Below are 21316 nucleotides of genomic sequence, written 5' to 3' on the forward strand. Positions count from 1 at the left end.
AGAAATATTTCAACTGTTAAACTTATTAAATAATTATTAAATTTTATGTAATGTTTAAATTTTTATTTTCGCAAAAGACCTAAGGGAAATTCCAGTACCATTTATGTGAACTGTAAAGTGTTTAGTTTTTTTATCAATATATATTCATTATGAATTCCAGATTTAAAAAAAAAGATATGAAACAATTTCTTTTTATCTTTTACAAATTGCAGATTTTTTTCTTCTATCTTCACTATTTAGAAAATTTTTTGAACTGCACCTTGAAAGCAACTTATATTTTTTACCGTCAGAAGCATCCTCAAATGATTCCTATAAAGTTATAATGAGAAAATCAAATTTTGGCTCAAATTCTCATCTTAATAAATCAAGTAAATCAATTTTCTTTAATAAATTATTAACTTATATAATAATTATACATATGTTAATATTTATTTTAAATTATTTAATTAACTAACAAATATTAACATGTATCAACTAGCAACATCTTGAAATCGGTTAAAAACTTGCTGCTATTATTTTTTTTTTTTTAATAAAAAATAGTTGAAGAGCATTTTATTCAAAGTTCTTAATGGTTAAAGAAAAAGTGTCAGCTACAAACGAATTCTTAGTTCTTAGTACATTAACGTTTTTTCAAAGTTCGAATGTTTACTGAATGTTATTTGACTTCATACAGATTAATTATTCAATAAGGGACTTTCCAGGAAAGCCTAGTCATCTCTAAAAACCCCCCATAAAAATTAATAAATTTACGTGATGAATTTATTTTATTTATTATTTATTTATTTTCAAAATTGATTGGAAATTAATCTACGAAAGCGGAACGGATGTTAAATAAATAGTTCAAGAATTCATAATGCCACACGAAACATTTTCTTTATATTCGGAATTTTAGCAGCTCATTAATACTTGATATGTAACGATAAGAGAAGACCGTGCTACTCTAAAATAGCATTTAATTTGGGGAAGGGATAACAGTTATCTCTTCACTAAAGCTGCCCTGATAAAATTTTCATCTAATTATGTTTCAAATAAAAATGAAACGTATTATGATTTAAGAACTAGCACTAGATATTAATTAAGATACTATATACTCGAATGAAATATTACATAATTCACAGGTAAATTTGTACGGTTTGAATTTTGGCGAAACAAAGTGATCTAAAACATATCTTTTTAGACCTCAATTTATAGCTGTGCCCCTTAAATTCGGCCTCATTAGCTGTTCTCCAAATATAGAATCAAGGTTTTTACTAAGATTGTTTTATTTTTTCTAAGTGAGGAAGTGTAGATCAGATCGTTTATCATTGATGATATATTTATTTCGACCACTCAACATGGTCATGTCCAGTGGTCTCAACTAATTGTTTAAATAAAATTAATTTGATAAGATTTTCTCTTTCTATTTGTATTTCTGTTTCTTTTGTTAATTTAGCTTTTCAGTACCATTTTTATTTAATTATACATATATTCTAGTTACTATTTTCTTTTCTATAGTTTTTCATTTATTCAACTTTATTTTTATCATTTTTCTAGTTACAAAACAAGATTAATTTTTATAGAGATTTTTTACTTCTTGCAAAATTTAATAAAATAAATTTGTGAAGGTTGTACACAATTTTTGAACTAAATAATCAATGTGATCTTAACTAGATATTAAATTAGAACTTTGTAATATATATTTTTTTTTTCTTAGTTATGATGATCGCATAACGACGATACGTATATACATTCAATGTGTGTTAGAGAGAGAGAGAGAAAGAGACCATTTGTAAAAACCTTTTTTTGAATTTCGAATCCTATAATTTACGTTTTCCATTCAATAAAATGTGCAAATTTTTTTACATACCTCAATTGTGTAATTGGCGATTTTGTGACTGGCTCATAAGTTTGTCATCATGACAGCCGAGGAAGTTAAAAATAGATCTCATTTTAGGCTGCATTGGATTAACCATTCATTGTGTCAGTGTGAGGGGCTTGTGGTGCTAAGGATGTTACTTCTCGGGGAGGAAAAACCAATGTCTGTGAGCTTTACCCAAAAATCGCTCTCTAGAATTAAGAGTCTGATCAAAAGGACAGGTCTGGAGGGTAAGCTTTAGAGTGAGGGGAGCCACAATAGATCCAAAGGGGTCGCAGTGGCTTAGGCCTTGAGGCCGCCCTAGTTTAATCTAATCTAACCATTCAGTCACTCTTCTGCTGATACAAACCATTTTACCGTACTATCTAGGTTTAAATTTGGGATAAAAAAAAAAGGTCCTTCGGCGTAGCACTAAAATGGCTTTTCCATGAGAAACCTAAAGTTACCAAGAGAAAACCACAAGTATTGTAGCACGAGAAAGTTGCGAAGTTCCTCAAACTAGATTTTCTTTTGTTCTCTTACCAATTGGCAAACTAAGTTTTTTTGGATCGTAGAATTTGATCTTAAATCAGATATTTTAGGCATAAATGCAAAATCAATCAATACACGATCGCAATATTGCCTCTTACTTAGTAGAAAGAAGAAATGTAACACTTAGAGGGAATTTAAATCAAAAGGAAGTTAGTTTATTTTCACATTTTAGTTTTTTATTAAAAAAAATGGGAAGATTTTACAAGTTATATTTCGCTAACGTAAATAATAATAAAAATTATTAGAAAATAATGATTAGCAAAATGTTTTTAATAAAAAATATTTTATATTGGTTCACATAAAATACATACCGGTTTATCACCTACCTATTTAAATATTAATAATTTATTACATTTTTGGAAGGTACAATTAATTTAATTTAAAAAAAAACAAGTCAAGGAAGAATGTAGAAACCATTATTTATTTTTTTACTTAATGCTAAGGTGTAAGAGGATTGTAGCACTGTGATCTTCCAATTTTTCAAAATTAGAATTTTAACTGCAGTCAGTATTCATTCAGGTATCCCAGTTCCAAAAAAGTAGGGTTTATTACAGTTGGTTTTATGTTTGTTTGCTAGACATAAGGGACTCGCAATAAAATTTAATGCTCCACTTGTCTGAAGGTTAATAGTTTTTCTCTTGTTTCGGTAGTTTATAAAGTTATAAACCACCCATTTTCCTACCACATTAGTCGTATCATTTTTATTAAAAATATGTTTATTAAAACAAAAACTAAAAAAATTATAGGATTCTGGGGGAAGAAATGTTTTCATAAAATTAAATTTGACAAAAAAAAGAAAGAAATAAAAGTAAACTTTAACTTTTTTTGGCCAAGAGCTAAAAGTCATTCTCAGGATTGAGGAGGAAGCTAACATAGGTTGCTGCCCTGGGTTGTAATTAGATCCCGGTATAGGGCCCTATCTAAGATGTAGACTTCCTACGATTTTTAGGATTTCAGATATTTTGTCCTTTCCATGTTCCATAAATAATTAATTAATTTCAATAAACCACTTTTTTGGGCTCAGGAGACCTCAAAACAGATTTTTCCCATGAATACTCGAAATAGAAAATTTGTCGATTGCTATACTTTCCTTAACTATTAAGTGAAAGTTGATAATACAAATTTTTGGAAGCACATTGAATAAATAGAAAGAAGCAAAATTTATTATAATTATTTTTATTTTATACAACATACCTTTTAGAAATAGGCCATAGTTCTTTTTCTTTTTGTCTTTTATTTTGTAATTATTAATTTATAGTAAACAACCTTTTTCATATTTAACTTTGGATTTGTTTTTTTTTAATCTAATTATATACGAAATATATTTATATATATATATATGTTCGATTTTGTGCGCAATTTTTTTCTTGTTTTTTTTTTTACTTTTCTTTATTTATAACATAAATAAGTTTTATCACTCGTTTACACTTTTCCCTTTTATTTTCTGCTTTATATTCGCAGTTTTTACAATAATAGTTTTCAAGAGTTAAGACAAAAGTTAATTTTATTAGTATTTACTCTACTACAGCTAATATACATGTTGAAATCGAAAAATTAGTTGATTTCAATCATTTTAAAACCATACCAACAAAACCAAGCTGTTTTTTGTTGTCTTAACTCTTATATAATATTTTTCTATATCAGTTTAATTATATTATTACTATTTACTTTATTTGATTCACGTTAATAAAGTCTTACTTATAGAATAAAATATGTAGCTGACATCTAGTAACCATTTAAAACATCAAACATCTATCGATAAATATTTCAATTTTTTTTTTGTATTTTTTTAAGTTTTTAATAATCTTTTTCTTATTTTTTGATCGTTCATATTAAATAATAACGATTACATTTATACTTGACATTTACTTAAAATAATAATAGAAAAAGAAAACAAATTGAAAATTAATGGAAGGAAACCTTGCTTTTTCCCTTTTTTCAGGCTTCCGCACCAATTGTCTTTCGCTTATTACAAAGTTAGCGACAAAGTCGCGGATCAAGAGTCACAAAACATTTTGCATGATCTGATGTGCCACGTATATGAAAGTCTCAACCAGCTATTTCCCAATTAAATGGCGAAATTGATATACACAATTTTACGTAGCGTTTGGTATGTACAAGTTTCAAGTAATTTTTAATCAGACCAGCACGGAGGTCACATTAAACATGGTCAAAGACTTCAGGAGTAATTGTTACTAATTAGTTCAAGATTTATGGTAATTCTCCTTAAGATAAGAATAAATATTTCTAAAAAGTCAGTAAGAAAATTATGATTTTATTTCAAAATCAACCTCCCAAAAGAGAGAGAGAAAAAAAAATGTATTTATCGACAAAATTGGCATTAAAAACGTAAAATTATGGCAACCACTAAACGCAAGTGGCATGTTGCAATGGACACTACGTCTTAATTTCTATTGTAGAACTTGTGATGTGGATACAATGTATAATTACTGGGGCAGAATCAAATGTTCCGCCACTTTGTCGCTAGGGGGTACCACGTTTATTGAACATTAGAGAATTCTAAGTTATTAAGGTGAATAAAAAATTATTTAGCTGAAAAAACCAAAGGACTGTTTTCTTAACAAGTCGTTCTTCCCAAAGGTAAGTTTATCCACAAAAAAATTCCCTCAAACGGAAGTATTTCTTTAGCAAATGGAGTTATTCGTGTTATAAAAACTGGGAAGTAAGTTTTCATTTCATATGTAAGAACTGCTTAAGTTTAGAAGAGGATTGTTTTTGGCTAACTAAATATCGGTTTTACAACTCACTCCACTTGTAGAGAAAATTATACTAGCTAAATATTCAAGGATCAATCCATTCCTGCGAATACCCTAGTTTAAAAACCCTACAGAAACACTACAGGGTGCGCACAAACATAAAACTCTTTTAGAGCGCAATAATTTTGATTTAAAAACAACTTTCGTTACAATTCACAACCTACCTCGTTGCTGATAAAAAAGGTTATTCAAGTTTCATTTTCTATTTTGCAACTACTTTTATTATATCTTTTTTATTATGAAAGGGAAATATGTGCGGGAAAAACACCGATCTACACAGATATGGCGATTCCTCCCATTATATCGTAAGCTTGCATCTGACCGGTATCAGATTTTTCAGATATTAGAATAATTTGGTTTTTGTAGAGAAATTTAACTTCCGCTTAAAAGAATCTGTTATGTATTATTTAAATACTATCTGACACAGCACTTTTTGAACATACAACTGTGTGGAAACAGATAAATGAAGCACGTTTCGATGGGCGAATGGTAATTTAAATTAGTTAAAAAGATCCAAAGAAATTCACATGCATTTGCCAACATTTTTACAAAGGACAGGTCTTCCCACAAAAAAAAAAAATTCTCTAATGTTTGGCTCTCTATTTTTTTAAACAAGTTTTTTATGAGTAGTATAATTATTGGCACGTAAGCTTAATTTTTTAGCTCACAGCTACTCAAAAACATATTTTATACGATAGTTTTCGCTAATAAAATAATTAATTAAGAATAAATAATTAATTAATTCGGAGTAAAGCCTAGATCAGCGGAGAGTGAACTGTTATAGTTAACAAAGTAAAATTGTTTTACAAATAATCTCATATTAAGACTCAAATTAATCCATTCTTATGGGTAAATCCACATTTCAAAAATTGTATTTTTAACTTTTAAACATAAGGGTTGATTATCAAGTATAACCCCAGAATTTTGTTGTCTTAGTCTAATTCTTTATTTACTTTAATACAAACTAGACGTTTTCACCTTCAGGGACATTTAACATCAGTGGATCTTTAAATAGTAAGAACTCCTTAATTCTTTCTTTTAAACATTGCGGCGAAGAAAAATGCCGCAGAAGTGCAACCCACAAAGACGGCTAATAGACGTAGCAGTTGGAGGATAGTAACCCCAGATTAGAGGCGATAGAGGTCGCTCGCGTAAGTTTGTTACGGCAGTACTCCATCAAAGCTGGAACACATTCGAACGATCATAGCTTTCTTGAAGAGCCAAGGCAGACGGAGTAAACATGTGCGTCGCACAGGCCTGTCAACAGATGGACTTTGTTGGATTGACTGAAAATAGAAGAAAAGTCACACGTATTATTTTCTATCTATATTAAGGGTGTTAGTTCCTCTCCAGATTATTACGTCTAATCAAATAAACAGGAGTGTAGTGGTGCTTCTTTCGGTGGGGGCCATAACAAATTCCTGGGTAGATGAAATTGCCTAGCTAATCTCCACGTATTCTACACAAAACTTACGTCCAAATTTTGGATTAAAAAATTAAGTTTAGAATGCAGAAAAAATGCGGATTCATGTTTCTTTGCAGATATAGGAGCCATTAAGCCGTTCAATCTTGTTTTAGAACTGGAATTTCCTAAACAATGTAATGGTGCATGTTAAATGTAACTTATCAAATTATTGAAAATTTCACTTTTTGGGTTTCAACTTCTAATCCTTCCTATTTCATTCCGGAGTTGCCTTTGAGTATACCAGTAATTAATTCATAAATTATCAAATACACAGCCAAATATGAATTGTTGAACTTATTTTACCACTTATTAAATGGTTAGTAAAAGCAATCTATAGTAAAGTATTTTGCTTTTCACCTCTTTCGAAGACACCAGGTCGGTAGTTTGACGTCAAGTCCGCCTGAAAAAAAATATGCATTACTTTACTTACTTACTTTTACTGCTTCTCTTTACATATTAAACTATGTATCTGATAATTTATTAATGGTATACAAGATTTATATCTTCATTAAACGGATCAATAAAATTTATGTACTGACAATGTTTAAAAAAAATAATTTTGAGAAGTTATAAAAATTTACAAATTTACTTATGATTACTTCTGTGGGTGAGTCAAAAAGTGTGTTACGAACAGATATAGTTAAGATACAAAATTAACGAGTTTCTTGTCTTAGGAATTCGACAATTTGGAAAATAATGACTTCAACCTTTGTCAAAGGAACTCCTTTTCTCATCATCAACTGGGGGCCCCTTACGGTCAAGAAATTTTTATTTATTTATTTTTTTAAGGGAATGTACAACGAAAATATGAATTACATGAGTTCCAATCCAACTCCTGCACCTCGAAAAAAGTATAGACTTAAATAAACTTTTATTTAGGCTATTTTATAGCAACAATACCATACATTCTTCAACATTTAATGTGGACACGTTTCTAAAATTTTAGGAAAATGTCTTCTACAATTGTGTGGCCTTTAGGTCGCGATAGTGTTGACTCTCGGGTCAATCTATGTTAAGTATTGAACCAAGCTGAGAAGGAGAAGAAGACGTTATACATGTAGCTTACCCATTCATTCTAGCAAATGTAGAGCAAAACATTGTTTCAAGTTTCCCATTCGCGATAATTTTGTATCGTAACTATTTTTGTAATGATCTCCGTTGTTGCGCATCAGTTCGGATACTGATAAGGAAACGTGAACACATATAAAATAAAAGATGTGTCTAGTGTGGATTGTACCTCAAACTTTCATAAAATAATCTTTTGTTACATAAAACTTTAGTATTTTATCATTCATCCACTTTTGAGATCATCTCATGCTTTACCCGATTATATCGCTTACATAAAGTTAAATGAAATAAATAAATCAATAAAAATGAAAACAGCCTAGCAAGTGCTTTGTTGAGCAAATTCTAAAGAGACACATTCATATATATATATATATATATATGTATATTTATAATTTATACTTTCTTTCTTTTTTTACAAAAATGTTTTAATAAATAATGTACAGTCATAAATTTTTTTTTCCTTAATTTTTTGTTTTAAAGCTTTGGTCAATGGATCACAAAAATCTTATTTAATGACTGTAAAATTTTCTTTTTCTTTTCTTATAATTTAAAATACGTTCACTCATCCAATTAAAAAACAATATTTAGTTTATTTATTTTTATTTTCTTTTTGACTCTAAAAAGCTAGTTAACAACTTAATAGATACATATATTTTACATTAAATTTAATTGTAATAATAAATGAGTACAAAACCAAATAAAGATTTGGATTCTTTTGAACATAAAAATCTGGTGTGCACCGATAAACACGTTAATATTATTATTTATTTTTTGTAAATATCGTAGACCTTATAAAAGTAGGTGTTAACAGATTGTTTCTTTACTATATTTTTTATTTTGTGTTTATTTAAATTCGCATTGATGAGTTTTTTAAAATTTATTTTTAATTTTGGGCTTGTCAAAAACTATTGATTGTTAGCATTATACGAACTGTTAAATAATATACATTAAACGATTAAAAGAATACAGCTAGAAATAGAAAACTCTCTCTTAAATGTAGAAAATGCAGAAAGGGGTTGAACAAGATTTAAACTGATATTCGTTTACACGTAGGGCATCAAGAACCTGCACTGTGAACTTGAACGCAATTATTGATGCTGTGTGAACGTGTTCGTATATTGTTCTAAACATATATCAAGCACTTCTTTGTACTTGGACAGAAAAGTAATCTAAAATTGGTATTTGCATTGCGGTAGTACTCCTTTTTTTTTAAATTTAGACTAAATTTATTAAAAAAGTTTCAAAACCAGAGGAGCTCACCCGAGTTTCTATCAATCAATCACGACTAAATTTCTTATAAATTTTTAAGCCCTTAAAAACTCATCGTCTGATTGTTACAGTTTCATTTTCGAAATCCACTCCTGTCGTTTCTTTTTAAAAATATTTGTTAATATCCACTATCTTTTCAATCTAGCTGGTTAGAAAGAACCTCATGGACATTCTCCGCACCAAATCCACGATCATCATTTGCAATAATCTGACGCAGCGTATTACATGAAATACAATGAAAATAATAACCGGAGTTTTTTAACAGTTTAAAAAGGCAGTAAATAAATAAAGAAAACAACTTTTATATGAAAACCGCTAGAGATCTGGGCGGCAAAAAGGAATCCGTTGCTGATGGAATTTACAACTTCGCGAGAATGAACAACTTTAAATATCTCGAAGCAGTGATCACTTAACGGAAAAAGATAAGTTTTATTATAAATGCCAAGATCACTGCAAGAAATAAATTTTATTTATTATTACTGGGCTCCAAATCTCGGCCAAAATAGGCTAAACGTTTAGTATATAACAGTCAGTAGACCAGTGTTATCAATTATGCAAACGAGACTTGGGTTTCAAGAAGGAATGCCTGCAGAAGAAATTATACAAAGGCTCTTTTAAAATTCGCCATCTGGAAAGCAGGCTAAAACTTGTATAGTGGCTGGATAGTGGTAAGAGACTTGAGGAAAATAGGAATGGCACCTGAAAGTGTGTGGAGGCTGTTTGGGCAGTCAGTTGCTTTCAGAGTCTCAGCGCCGAATAGGGAAAGTGAGAGAATATTTCAACAAAACAACTAGACTGTAACTGAAATAATCGCAAGAAACATGGCTCTTAGAATAGATCTTAAGGAACAAACGTCCCTTCACGCAACTTAGTATTACGGACTATGTGCGCATATACATAGCAATTTTAGAGGCCTGAATAGTACGATAATTATAGATATTTCAAGGACATATCACAAATATCTGGATAGATCTCTTAAGGTTTAAGGAAACATCTGTTCATAATAAGGGTATCATGCCAAATCAACTTTTAAGATTGTGAGGTGGAGGAAACACACAATAATCTCATGACAGATTTTTTATTTGTAGATTTGAGATGATTAGGTTTAGGCTAATTCCTCTTTAAGTTATTTTCCGGTATGGTTCCACTGTAAATCTTGAACGGCTTAAGTCCGGAATTTAATTTATCTGTTTCTTCATTGCCTACAATTTAACACGCCGATAGTCATGAATTAGGTTTACTCCTTAACCCGTGATCGAGTATATCGCAAGATTATTTCTTTTAAAACAATTTTTCCCACTTGTGCTTCTTTAGAGATTTATAGTAACCAAGAAATGGCCAGTCTGTACGGCATTTGTTAGACAGAGAGTACCAATTAACAAACATCTGCAAATTCGATATAATATTGCGGTGAAACAAAAAAGAAAGAGAAACCTTTGCGACCCTAATTTAGATGAATAATAACACTCCTACTGCAAGCAACCGACTAATCACTTACCGCTTTTCGATATCAAAAATCAATCGACAGTATGCGCTAAAATTTTATTGTGATTTTTACATAGGTTTTCTTCTTTACTTTTGGAAAAAGGGCAATTTTATTTATTTATGTAATTATATTTATTAACCTCTTGAGTGCTAACTACTCATATATGCGGTTTGACTTGACGTGCTGGTGGTACTAACACCCCATTAATGCGGTGCCGGCCGACTTTCTCCTGGTACTAACTACCCATTTATGCGGTTGGTGCTTTTTCGTTTGTTTACTATTCCCAGTTAAATGTGGATGAATTTTTAATGCTTCCAGCGACATCTATACATTCTATATAATATTTCTAATGTACTACAATGATAATAGATGGCATTTTTTTTGTGTGTGTGTTGTTATTTTTTTAATTCTCCCAACGACATCTATTGACATTTTTTTGTTATATTTCTATTAGTTTTCAATTCTCCAGCGACATCTATACAATCTATGGTATCGACAATATTTTTAATTTACTGGAATGGCAATAGATAGCAACTTTGTGTTTTTAAATTTTATTGTTTCGTACACAGACTGATTTTTCCACTACCTACTAGAACCCTATTTTTCCTTTTTAGATTTAGTTTTTCTACCTGCTCCTTTTTTTTATTGTATGGTTTATGTTTTTACGACTATGAACACATGTTAAGGGTGGATAACACACTTGCATACATATTTTTATCACTATTGCGTTTGCTTTCGTTCAAGTACCAACTATTTGCAATTTTTTAGTTACACTTTTTGAATTTTTAGTAGTTATTATTTGCGTTTATTTATTAGTTTCTATTGCGTTATTTTTAGTATTATTGTTTTAATTTTTATTTCTAGTTATTCTTAGAAGTTCGGATAGTTTATTATAGTTTTTACTTTGAATTTATTGACTTTAGTGAGTTTGAATTTCCGATTATTTTATTACAGTTCAGATTTTAGTTTATTTCTTCAGTTTAGAAACTATGGCTGGTAAAATACTAAGTGAAGAAGAAATTTTAAAACTTTTGACAGTAAGTGATAGTGAAGAAGAATTTTCTTCTTCAGAAGAAGAATATGAAGAGCCTAAACCATCTACATCCAAGGAACCGGATGCTCCGCGACCATCAACTTTTGATGATCAGCCTAGACCATCTACATCCAAGGAACCGGATGCTCCGCGACCATCAACTTTCCCTCCGTCTCCGCTTGCAATTTCAACTGATTCCGAGTCTTTTGATGAGACTGATGAGGAAACAGCAGGTAGGCAGACAGATTATGAAAATTATTTTTCGTGGAAAGTAACAGACTTGAACCCAACCATACACAAATTTGATGGCACTAATTCTGGTCCAAAAATTAAGGTAGATAGTGAAACTTCAATTTATAATTATTTCACTACTTTTTTTACTTTAGGATTAATAAAAATCATTTGTATTGAAACAAATAATTATGGTAATTTGTGTATAGGAAAAGTGAGTCGGATCTCATCCAGACTAAAAAGATGGGTTGATACCGATACAGATGAAATGTATTGTTTTTTGGCGATATCAATGCTCATGACTAGAATTAAGAAATTAAAATATTCAGAATATTGGACCAAAGATACTCTTCTAGAGACGCCAATATTTACAAAAATAATGGCAAGAGACAGATATTTGCTTCTGTTGAGTTTTCTTCATTTTAGTGACAACACTCTCACCAATATTACAAATGATCCTCTAATAAAAATTAGACGAGTTGTCGACATTGTCAGAGGTAAATTTAAAACATGTTTCTACCCGTTCCAGAAGTTATGTATTGATGAAAGTTTAACTTTATTCAAAGGTAGACTTTCTTTCAAACAGTACATCCCATCAAAACGGAGTAGATTTGGGATAAAAACCTTCGTACTCTGTGACTGCCAAACAAATTACATTTTGGATTTCATTATATACACAGGAGCCTCAACAGATGTGAATATTGAAAATAAAGATTTGGGAAAATCGGCGAACATTGTTTCCACTTTGCTGGATCCTTACAAAAACAAAGGCCATACAGTGTATGTGGACAACTGGTATACCAGCCCAATTTTATTCCAATGGCTTCATCAGAACAGGTTCAATGCCTGTGGAACAGTCAGAAAAAATAGAAAAGAAATGCCTTCAATGCAAGAAAATTTGAAAAAAGGCGAATTAACCTTTCGGGCATCCAAAATGCTACTTGCGATGAAATGGTGCGACAGGAGAGAGGTTTGGATGCTGACAACCTGTCATGATGCATCAATGGTTGAAAGTAACAAAACTGATTTTGTTACGGGGTTGAAAAAAATGAAGCCTGCATGTGTAATTGATTATAATAAAAATATGGGTGCAGTGGATATAGCAGATAGGATACTGTCAACTGTGGAAACTATAAGAAAATCGTCTAAATGGTATAGGAAGTATTTTTTCCACATATTAGATTTGTGTATAATGAATGCCTATATCCTGCATAAAATCACAACGAGAAAGAACATGCCTTTCGCCGATTTTCAACTTTCTCTAATTAGAGAAATCTTAGAGAATCACCACAAAGAAAGGAAAAAATCCGGGCGACGGTCATCAGAATCCGCACCATTTAGATTGACAGAGAGACATTTCCCAAAGCTAATACCTGACTCGCCAAAAGTAAAAAGCCCACGGAAAACCTGCGCAGTATGTAAAAAAGCGCAGAAAAGAAAGGATACTAGATATTACTGTGATAAATGCAATGAAGGACTGTGTGTGGTCCCATGCTTTGAAATATATCACACACAAAAAACATTCTAGTTATTTCTATTTCATAAGACATATTTTATATTTTGTAATTTTTTGTCACAAAAACGTAAAAATAAATTATTTTAAAAAGTATTTCTTTCTAGCTATCATAATCCCAAAACATTAGGCTAATTAAACATAATTAAAAGCATTAATTATTGAAAAAAATTGAATAAATGCACAGGAAATATAATAGTTATTAATTATAAGGAGATTTAAAAAGATTAAAACCCTTAAAGAAGGGGATTTAAGCTTTAAAATGCTTGTAAACAAGTAGTGGGGAAAACAACCTTGAGTTAAAAAGAATTCAGTATGGTGGGGAATGTAGCCGGCTGGATTGTTAGTACTGTGTGCACTTTAACTCTCTACAAACTCAGTAAAGAAGAGGTTAAAATTCTGTTTATATAAGAATAGTACAAAATAAATACATCTGGCCACTGTTCTAAAAAACTTTGTGTTCATTATCAAATTTTCAAATGATAATTGACTGACGTCAGCTATGTTTTTCTTCCTTTTTGATTATTTAAATGCGAAAAATTTATATTTTACATATTTACAAATTCATTCCATAAATACATTTATTTATAATCTATATAATACCCATTCAGATCAACTGAATGCTAATTTTTTTTTCTTTTGTTACAATTTTTCATCGTAAAAATGCATTATTAAAATTTATTTTACAGAAAATTTAGAAAATTATTCATTAAAAAATAATAATATCATTAAATTGTGCTGTTTTCCTGTGTATGATAAAACATTTGTCCTGACAAGACTTAAGGATTTTCTACTGACAACAAGGATGTTCAACGCTCGCGTATAGGATGTTGATGGTAGGGGCCAAACATGCGGGGATATAGTTCATTTCAGATTCCAAAACCAGAAGAGAGATAGAAGGAGATCAAGGCCGAAGTGGGAAAAAGGTGAAGAGGGCGTGAGAATTGTATAAGAAAAAAAGCTGGATTTAATCTGTAATAGGGAGTACGGTCCAAACTCTACAAGGTAAAATCGCACACTTCTTAGAGGATGGAAATAATTATACACGGATAGATTAATTCAAGGATTCTAGCAAAACAATTCTTCAGCAATCTTGACATTCCTATCGGTAGCGACATTTCTTAGCACCCATTTTAAAAAACACTCAAGCCGGCAGCAAATGTGATTGAAATGCCCATATGTTCAAGTCAGTAAAAGAAATATTACCTCTGGCATTAAACTAAATCATTAATATATCCAAAACAGAATATGTTCTAAACAAAATATGAATGTTATGACGAATGAAATTTGTGATGAAAAGTAAATCTGACAATAGTAAGTACCCTAGAAATTAAAAAATGAAGGAATTTAAGTTTCAATCAGGAAGACAAAAGTGAAATGGAATGAAGTACTTGACTCTGAAAACTTTCAAGGGAAACGCAACTGACCACTGAAAATTAGAAAATGGAATTCAGCACAACCACAACAAGGAGCAAAAATGCGTAAGAACTCAACTTAATCTAAACACAAAAATGTTCGTCATTTACAGCGCGTAAATTTAATTTTTAAATATTTGAAAAGATAGTTTAAAAACAACGAATTACTTAATAGAAAAAATAATAATAATAGAATATAAATAATACCATTATTAATTACTTTTTATTATTACTATTATTATTTATAATAATTATTATTAAAAGCAACAATAAATTCTCGAAAATTGGTCAAAGGCTCAAAAAGCATATATTGCAATGGTTTTTTTTTTTTTTTTTTTTTGCAAAATGAGCCAACGCTAAAATACTGCTAGAGTCATTTTAGTTCATTTATTTACTTTTTTTTTATTTTCTTTTATTTTATTGTCACATATAATTTTTTTCGTGAATGATATTTTTTTCCTGTCCTTCAAAAGACGTTAATTTCAAAATAAAATACAAAATTTAAAAATGAAAAAGAAAAATTTGAAATATTTTCACATGAAATAAGAAATACAAGTATCTATAATAACTGAAAATCTATACATTCATTTTCTGACTAAAAAAAAGAGAAAAAATAATGAGAAATTTAAAAAACAAAATAAATGATATTGAATTTTTTAATTTATCAAATGTAATAGATTTAGAAGTTAGGAAAATACGTTTTGTATTCGTTTTGCTATTACCTTTAAATTTGATAACTTTTTTTTTTTTAAAAAAAAGTTTCTTCTTTTCTTATTTGTTTGTGTGGAGGGTTGATTTGGTGACAAAGAAAAACCTTAATTTTGTTTTTTTTTTCTCTCTTCCTATTATCAGTACAATTTGGCTGATCACAGATTAGAGAAGATTACATTTTCCAGACCTTCTTCTTCTTCGTCTGTTTCTTTCTAGTTCTGCTGGAGGTTGATTTCGAATGATACGTACAACCTAAATAGGAAACAAAAATTCGTTTTTAAAAATATATTCCTGCTTAACTATTTGCATAAGGTATGAATACTAAAAACCATTATTCTGAGCTTCGGGTAAGTAGCTTCCAGTCTGAGCAAGGCATTTTACACCATCTTTGGGGAAAGTAAAACCAAGAAGATCGTAGCCTCAAATAAATGGATTTATGAGAGAGGTTTCGACTTTCAGCTATTTATGAGTAAAAACTATTGGGGAACAATGGGCATTTTGGATTACCAGCGTGTCTTCCCCTTTTGGGTGAAACCACCCTTCAAATACAATCTACAATTTTTGAATAAACGACTTGAAATCAAAGGGTGCATCAAAGGGATGAACAGTTTACCGCCGCCAGATAACGCCGTATAATCATCATTCCTACCGACAATGTCTCTGCCTACATTATCTTTAGTGAAGAGTCACGTTTTTGTATGTGGCGACAAGATCGAAATTCCGAAACGAAAGACACAATTTGAATGACTTTTGTTTCTTTTTCATTTTATTAATTCATTTTTTGACTTAATTTTTTCGGAGGCAAATAATAAAGTGTAATAATAAAAAAAATGACCGGAAATAATGAAGTCTAATTCTTGGAGGAATCAAAATTTACAGACAGGAAGTAACAACAGTAAAATACACAAAGTAACCCAAAAATATTTACTTTCTCTCACTAGTTTAGAAAAAAAAGTATAACATAATTTGTAAGAAATTTAAAAAAAAAAAAACAATAGTAAAAATATTAAGATAAATATGTAGGTTCTTCAGTCAAAAAGCATGGACATCTCTGAAATTTCCTGAAGAATTAAAAGTTAATTAACATTTTCTGAGAAAATGATGTACAAGACACCAATACATTGAAAAATAAAATGTGTATAGCTATATACGTTTAAAATTTTTTTTTACTTAGAAAAGAACCTTCAGGAAGAAGTAATCTAAAGGCAAGAAGCATGATTTTACATGAACATTAAACTTACCTCTTGAAAAGCAGCATCAACATTAAGAGGAGGATCCTTGGCACTTGTTTCGATGTATGGTATATCTAATTTCAAAGCCAATTGTCTTCCTGCCTCTTCAGATACTTTTCTTAAATGAACGAGATCTACCTTATTAGCTACCAACAGCATTGGGTAGATATCACTGTAAGGAGGTGTAAAAATGTATTTTATCAGTAACGAAAAAGAAACAAAATCAAATTACAATTGTTCTGATTCCTGTAATTCAGAGAATCCCGACCTTTTTAGGAACTTTAAAATCTGTTAAAAGAAAAATCTATCGATTTAAAAAAAATATATGTATACTCAATACATCCTCGAAAATTTAGTAATTTATTAATAGATTATATATTTAAATATACAGTTAATCAATTTTACATATTTTCTGAACTTAACAAGGGAAGAGGGCCGGACATTGCTTCAGGGCTATTGGAGCTCCTAGGAGTAAATTGGTCTAATTTAACACAATGAATCCTACAATAACCTCTCACAAATACTATGCAGAAGAAAATGAGAAAAACTACTTAAGCCTTGAAGGCCTATCAACAATCTCTACCTTACCACATCACACATCAAAACTTCGTACACTTTAGAGATGACAGCACTATATGAATATATATAACTCCACAGAAAGCAATATATATCTTTTTCGTTCGAATAATTCGTTCTTAATTAGCTACCTAATAAATTGGAAAGTAAAATATAAGTCAATCGACTAGCAAATTCGCTTTTGAAAAAGAAGACGAGTTGAGCTACTCTGTGACAAAGACTTGTTAGCAGAGATAAGGTACAGATCTTACTAGCTTACAGGAGTTTCTTTGGACTTTAATAGGCCTCCTAATTTTCGAAGACGAATGCTTAGTCAAATTTTTGCCGTATACGCATGAGGCAAGAATAGAGTTGTTGAATGAAATAAATCTCAAAAGGATACTCAACATTTTTTTTAGCTAAACTGCATAGAGATAAACAAAAAAATAAATAAGAAATAAGTCAAATTCATCTAATTAACGTAATTCCAATGAAGCACGTTTGGGCGGTTAGGTAAACTCCAAAAAAAAGACAACCAAATAGCTCTACGGGACCAAAAGCTGGTAAGCCAAAGACACAAATTTTACAAAACTTAATGTATATGGATTTGGAAGGAGGAGTGCTTGAGATTCCAGGAATTGGTTATCTCTGACTTCCACCTCTTATCTCTTCCTAAAAAAAGGAAAAGGTACAACAGAAAAATTAAACACGATTGTTAATTGAACAATTTGAAATGTGGAAGATGATAGTAATTATGGAAAACAGTTCAATTGTGAGTTCGCAATATCCAAGAAATAGAACTACTTCCACAGGTTTTATTTGCATTCAGTGAACGTTGGAGACTTTAGTATTTGGTGCTGATTGCGTTACTGCATCCACAAGAAAGACAAATCTTCTGTTGAATTGGCTAGGGAATGAATTAACATTAATCAACCCCAAAAATATGACAGTCTCTATCCCAGCCTATTTTAGGAATAAATAAAAAACTGCTTTTTAAATTAATTCAAAAAAGAGAAAATATTTCAAATTGCTTTACTTTTTTAAGTTTGATACAACTCCCAAGTTTTGATTTATTGACTTACATAAGTTCCTTTCTAGAGAAAACCATTCAAACCCAAAGCCATTGTACTGAACAACCATTAAGAAATCTAAGAATTATTCTCTCCTTAACAGTTCAATTTATTCTACACCTTGTGACACTTATGTGATAGTCTTATCTTTCATTTAACATGTATTATCTCAGGGGCGCCTTTGGGATCCCGATTATCAACGTTAAAAAAAAAAAAAACTTACCGATCTTTTACTCTGAGTATTTGGGTATGGAAGTTGACTATATTCTCGTAACTCTGAGCATCCGTGACCGAGTATACGAGAAGGAATCCGTCACCTTTTCTCATGTACTGCTCTCGCATTGCGCTGAACTCCTCTTGTCCAGCTGTGTCTAGCACTAATAATGTAAATTATTGATATTAAAATAATGTAAATGTAATGAACAATAAAGCTGGGCAACTTGAAAGATAGGAAATAAAAGACTTAGATCATTAAAGAAGTCACGCCTAAGATCTGAAGAAAAGAATTATGAGAAATTCTTACCGTCTAAGATACACCATACTCCGTCGACTTCTGTATGCTGAATATAACTATCTTCAATTGTGGGATCGTAATCAGTTACAAAAAGTTTCTGAAAGAACTGTATGGTTATGGCACTTTTACCAACGCCTCCGTCCCCGACTACTACCAGTTTATACGTGGGGAGATCGTCATTAGGCGCTCGTGACATAGTACCTCGTCTTCTACCTATTGTAGCGTTTCTCTCCTAGATTAAATGGGTTTTAACTTCTACCTAAGACAGTAACTGAAACATACAAAAAAAGTAACGAAGAAGAAATGAGATGTGACTAAATACTTAAAAATGCCCCATGTATTCACGTTTAAACAAGATAATGTATGACTCATACTCCGTCCAGGCCATTTTTTTTCTAATGCTACCTTTCAAATTTTTAAAACCTAATTTGAAATTTTTCCTTTGAAAATTCATCATTGATTTACTGATCAAACCTAAATCTTTATTTTTAATTTAAACTGTTGTTTTCCACAGACTACTTTAAAAAAAAAAAGCATTACTTGATAAAAAAAATAAGGTTAGCAGATGTGCAGTAATAGTTAGTGTACTAGCCATAAATTTGATATTAAACAATTTTTAATACCAATAAATAAAATGAAAAATCTTACCCAGTGAAAATAAAATAATAATATAGAATTTTTGAAAGTTACCTCATGTTTAAATCATATAGCTCCCACCCAGAGAAGCAACAAAAACCGACATGACATCACCTTCACATCACACATCTATACATCAAAACGGACACCCCTTTTCGGTGTAGTTTAGTTAAGGGTCTGTGGGCGTTGGGAGGGCATTTTAAGAGTTAGTTCCTTGAATTCAACACTCTCCTGTGCTGCTAGTGATAGTTGGCATCTTTTCTGATAATTTGAAGGTTTCTTTTTTTGTTGTTCATTGTACTTAAAGTTTCCTACAGATTTTAGGATTGCCTATTCAAATAACAAAGTTTTGTGCTGCTTAACCAAACTACTAGAAAAACCTTTAAACTTCGTATAATGAATTTAGACAAGTACGTTAGTGTTCTCTTCACCTAAAACATGAAGAAACAAGTTTTACAATATGTCGAAAAGTATATTTATTACACAAGAAGGCCCGGCTAATGCATTAGCATTGAATAAAGATTATACTCATGTTGTGATAGCTGGTAGGAATGGTAAGTTTTTATTTGAATCATTATTGTTTGCATATTGGTTATATTTGTAGGAAATATTGATACGATTTCTCCTGATGGGACAAATCTTGCTTTATAAAAAGCAGTAGATCTCTATAGAATGTTACAAAACAGTATGTTAACTAAGTTGGAACCTAAGTGTTAAAGTGGCATTACGGACACTTCACGTTGCTATTCTCAATAGTCAGGCAAAAAAATGCATGACGGAGTCAGCAGTATTAAACAATCTCGAGAAAAAACCGGATCCATTTTAAATTAATGAAGGAAGAATCCTGAGCAGAAATAAAACTTAATTCTCGTGGGTCCACATACTGGCAGTTAACGTTAATTAAACCAATTTTTAATTGTACATGTTTTGATTTTATATTTATCTTTAAGATTTCTCTAATGACAAAGATTGAGTCATAATCAACATAAGTGAAAGTAAAATTTCCTAGAAGAATCATTAGAATTAACTGTTAGATCAACTTCGAAAAATTACTACATATATGAAACCTGTTGAAAACAGATTTTCATGGATAAAAATAATTATAAAACGTTCCATTATTTGAGGGTATATTCCGGATTATTTAGGGAGCAACTCTGAATCCCAAACATTTATTATTTTTCGTTATTAGTATAAAAGTTCATTAAGAAAACAAAATATACGTAAAATTAAGATAAAGTTCATGATACAGAGGAGTTTAACTGATTATGACAAAACAGTACATTCATTTACTTTTATAGTATCCTTTAGGTAAAATATAAAAACTTTGAATACAAAATAATTGGGGCTTTGTCACATTTGACGAATCTGTAGTTGGAATGTATGCATTAGGTTTTTTTTTTTCCTATAAAAGTCTTTTTAAGTGAACAGAGAAATATGACTCATCATCTTATTTTCTATTAGTATTGCCTACAGTCTTCCCTTGTACTTTTCTTGAATACAATTCTTGCAGTTTTCTTCTGTAGCTTATATATTATTTTTGCGTTCAAAGTTACACCCCTGAGACCTGAAAATTTGTAATAAACCAGTTTAATTTTATTACCACCTACGATACGTGCTTTAATTCCCTGGTAAACAAATGTTATAAGGGCCCTTGAGTAAATGAGTGAATGAGGTGATGTGCTAGAATTTTGAGTAAGTTGCACCAACTTCAATAACAGGCTTAAATATTGTTCACAGATGAGAAAGCGACTATAAGTACATGGTCCGTATGGCGTTAGTATGGGATGTCCTCAGATTAATTTTGGAGAAATAAGAGTATTGGTTTTTGTTTTTCTTTCAACTACAGACGATACAGCAAATTTTTCTGGGTAGCTATAAACGGGAAGGTCAGAAATGCGCTTTGCCCTGAGTGACAATTGGTTTCCCATGCTTATATTTTCTTTATGGGACATTGT

At 30.6% G+C, this 21316-nt stretch overlaps 2 protein-coding genes across 7 annotated transcripts in view; one reads left to right on the forward strand and one right to left on the reverse strand.

Moving 5' to 3' along the window:
- Nucleotides 1-21316, forward strand: part of Wdr24 (WD repeat domain 24) — a 40105-nt gene that overhangs the window by 2579 nt on the left and 16210 nt on the right. Inside the window, exons 2-3 of one of the 3 annotated variants that reach the window (XM_074112924.1) lie at nt 213-368; nt 4329-4496. Coding sequence is in view for 1 of the 3 variants with exons in the window: in XM_074112923.1 (XP_073969024.1) it covers nt 19822-19915 (94 nt within the window). In the remaining 2 variants the exon portion in view is untranslated. Of the gene's footprint in view, nt 1-212; nt 369-4328; nt 4497-19538; nt 19916-21316 lie in introns of those variants that run through there. The other 2 variants (XM_074112925.1, XM_074112923.1) reach the window with 2 other exon arrangements.
- LOC141446484 (ras-related protein M-Ras-like) lies at nt 2879-19552 on the reverse strand. 4 transcript variants are annotated; one of them, XR_012453738.1, is made up of 7 exons: nt 19416-19552; nt 18735-18996; nt 18435-18588; nt 16596-16758; nt 15366-15606; nt 6986-7028; nt 2879-6449 (listed from the first exon to the last, which is right to left on the reverse strand). XR_012453738.1 is itself a non-coding variant. In XM_074112994.1 (5 exons), the coding sequence occupies exons 2-5, from the start codon at nt 18919-18921 to the stop codon at nt 15517-15519; spliced, it is 594 nt and encodes a 197-aa protein (XP_073969095.1). In that variant the 5' UTR covers nt 18922-18996; nt 19416-19552; the 3' UTR covers nt 14843-15516. The 4 variants fall into 4 exon arrangements, 1 of the variants encoding a protein (XP_073969095.1); XR_012453739.1 differs by lacking the exon at nt 6986-7028; XR_012453737.1 differs by having other exon boundaries at nt 2879-7028.

The sequence above is a fragment of the Rhodnius prolixus genome, unplaced genomic scaffold, assembly GCF_049639745.1.
Source record: "Rhodnius prolixus isolate KJV_2025 unplaced genomic scaffold, Rpr scaffold_7, whole genome shotgun sequence".
Taxonomy (NCBI): domain Eukaryota; kingdom Metazoa; phylum Arthropoda; class Insecta; order Hemiptera; family Reduviidae; genus Rhodnius; species Rhodnius prolixus.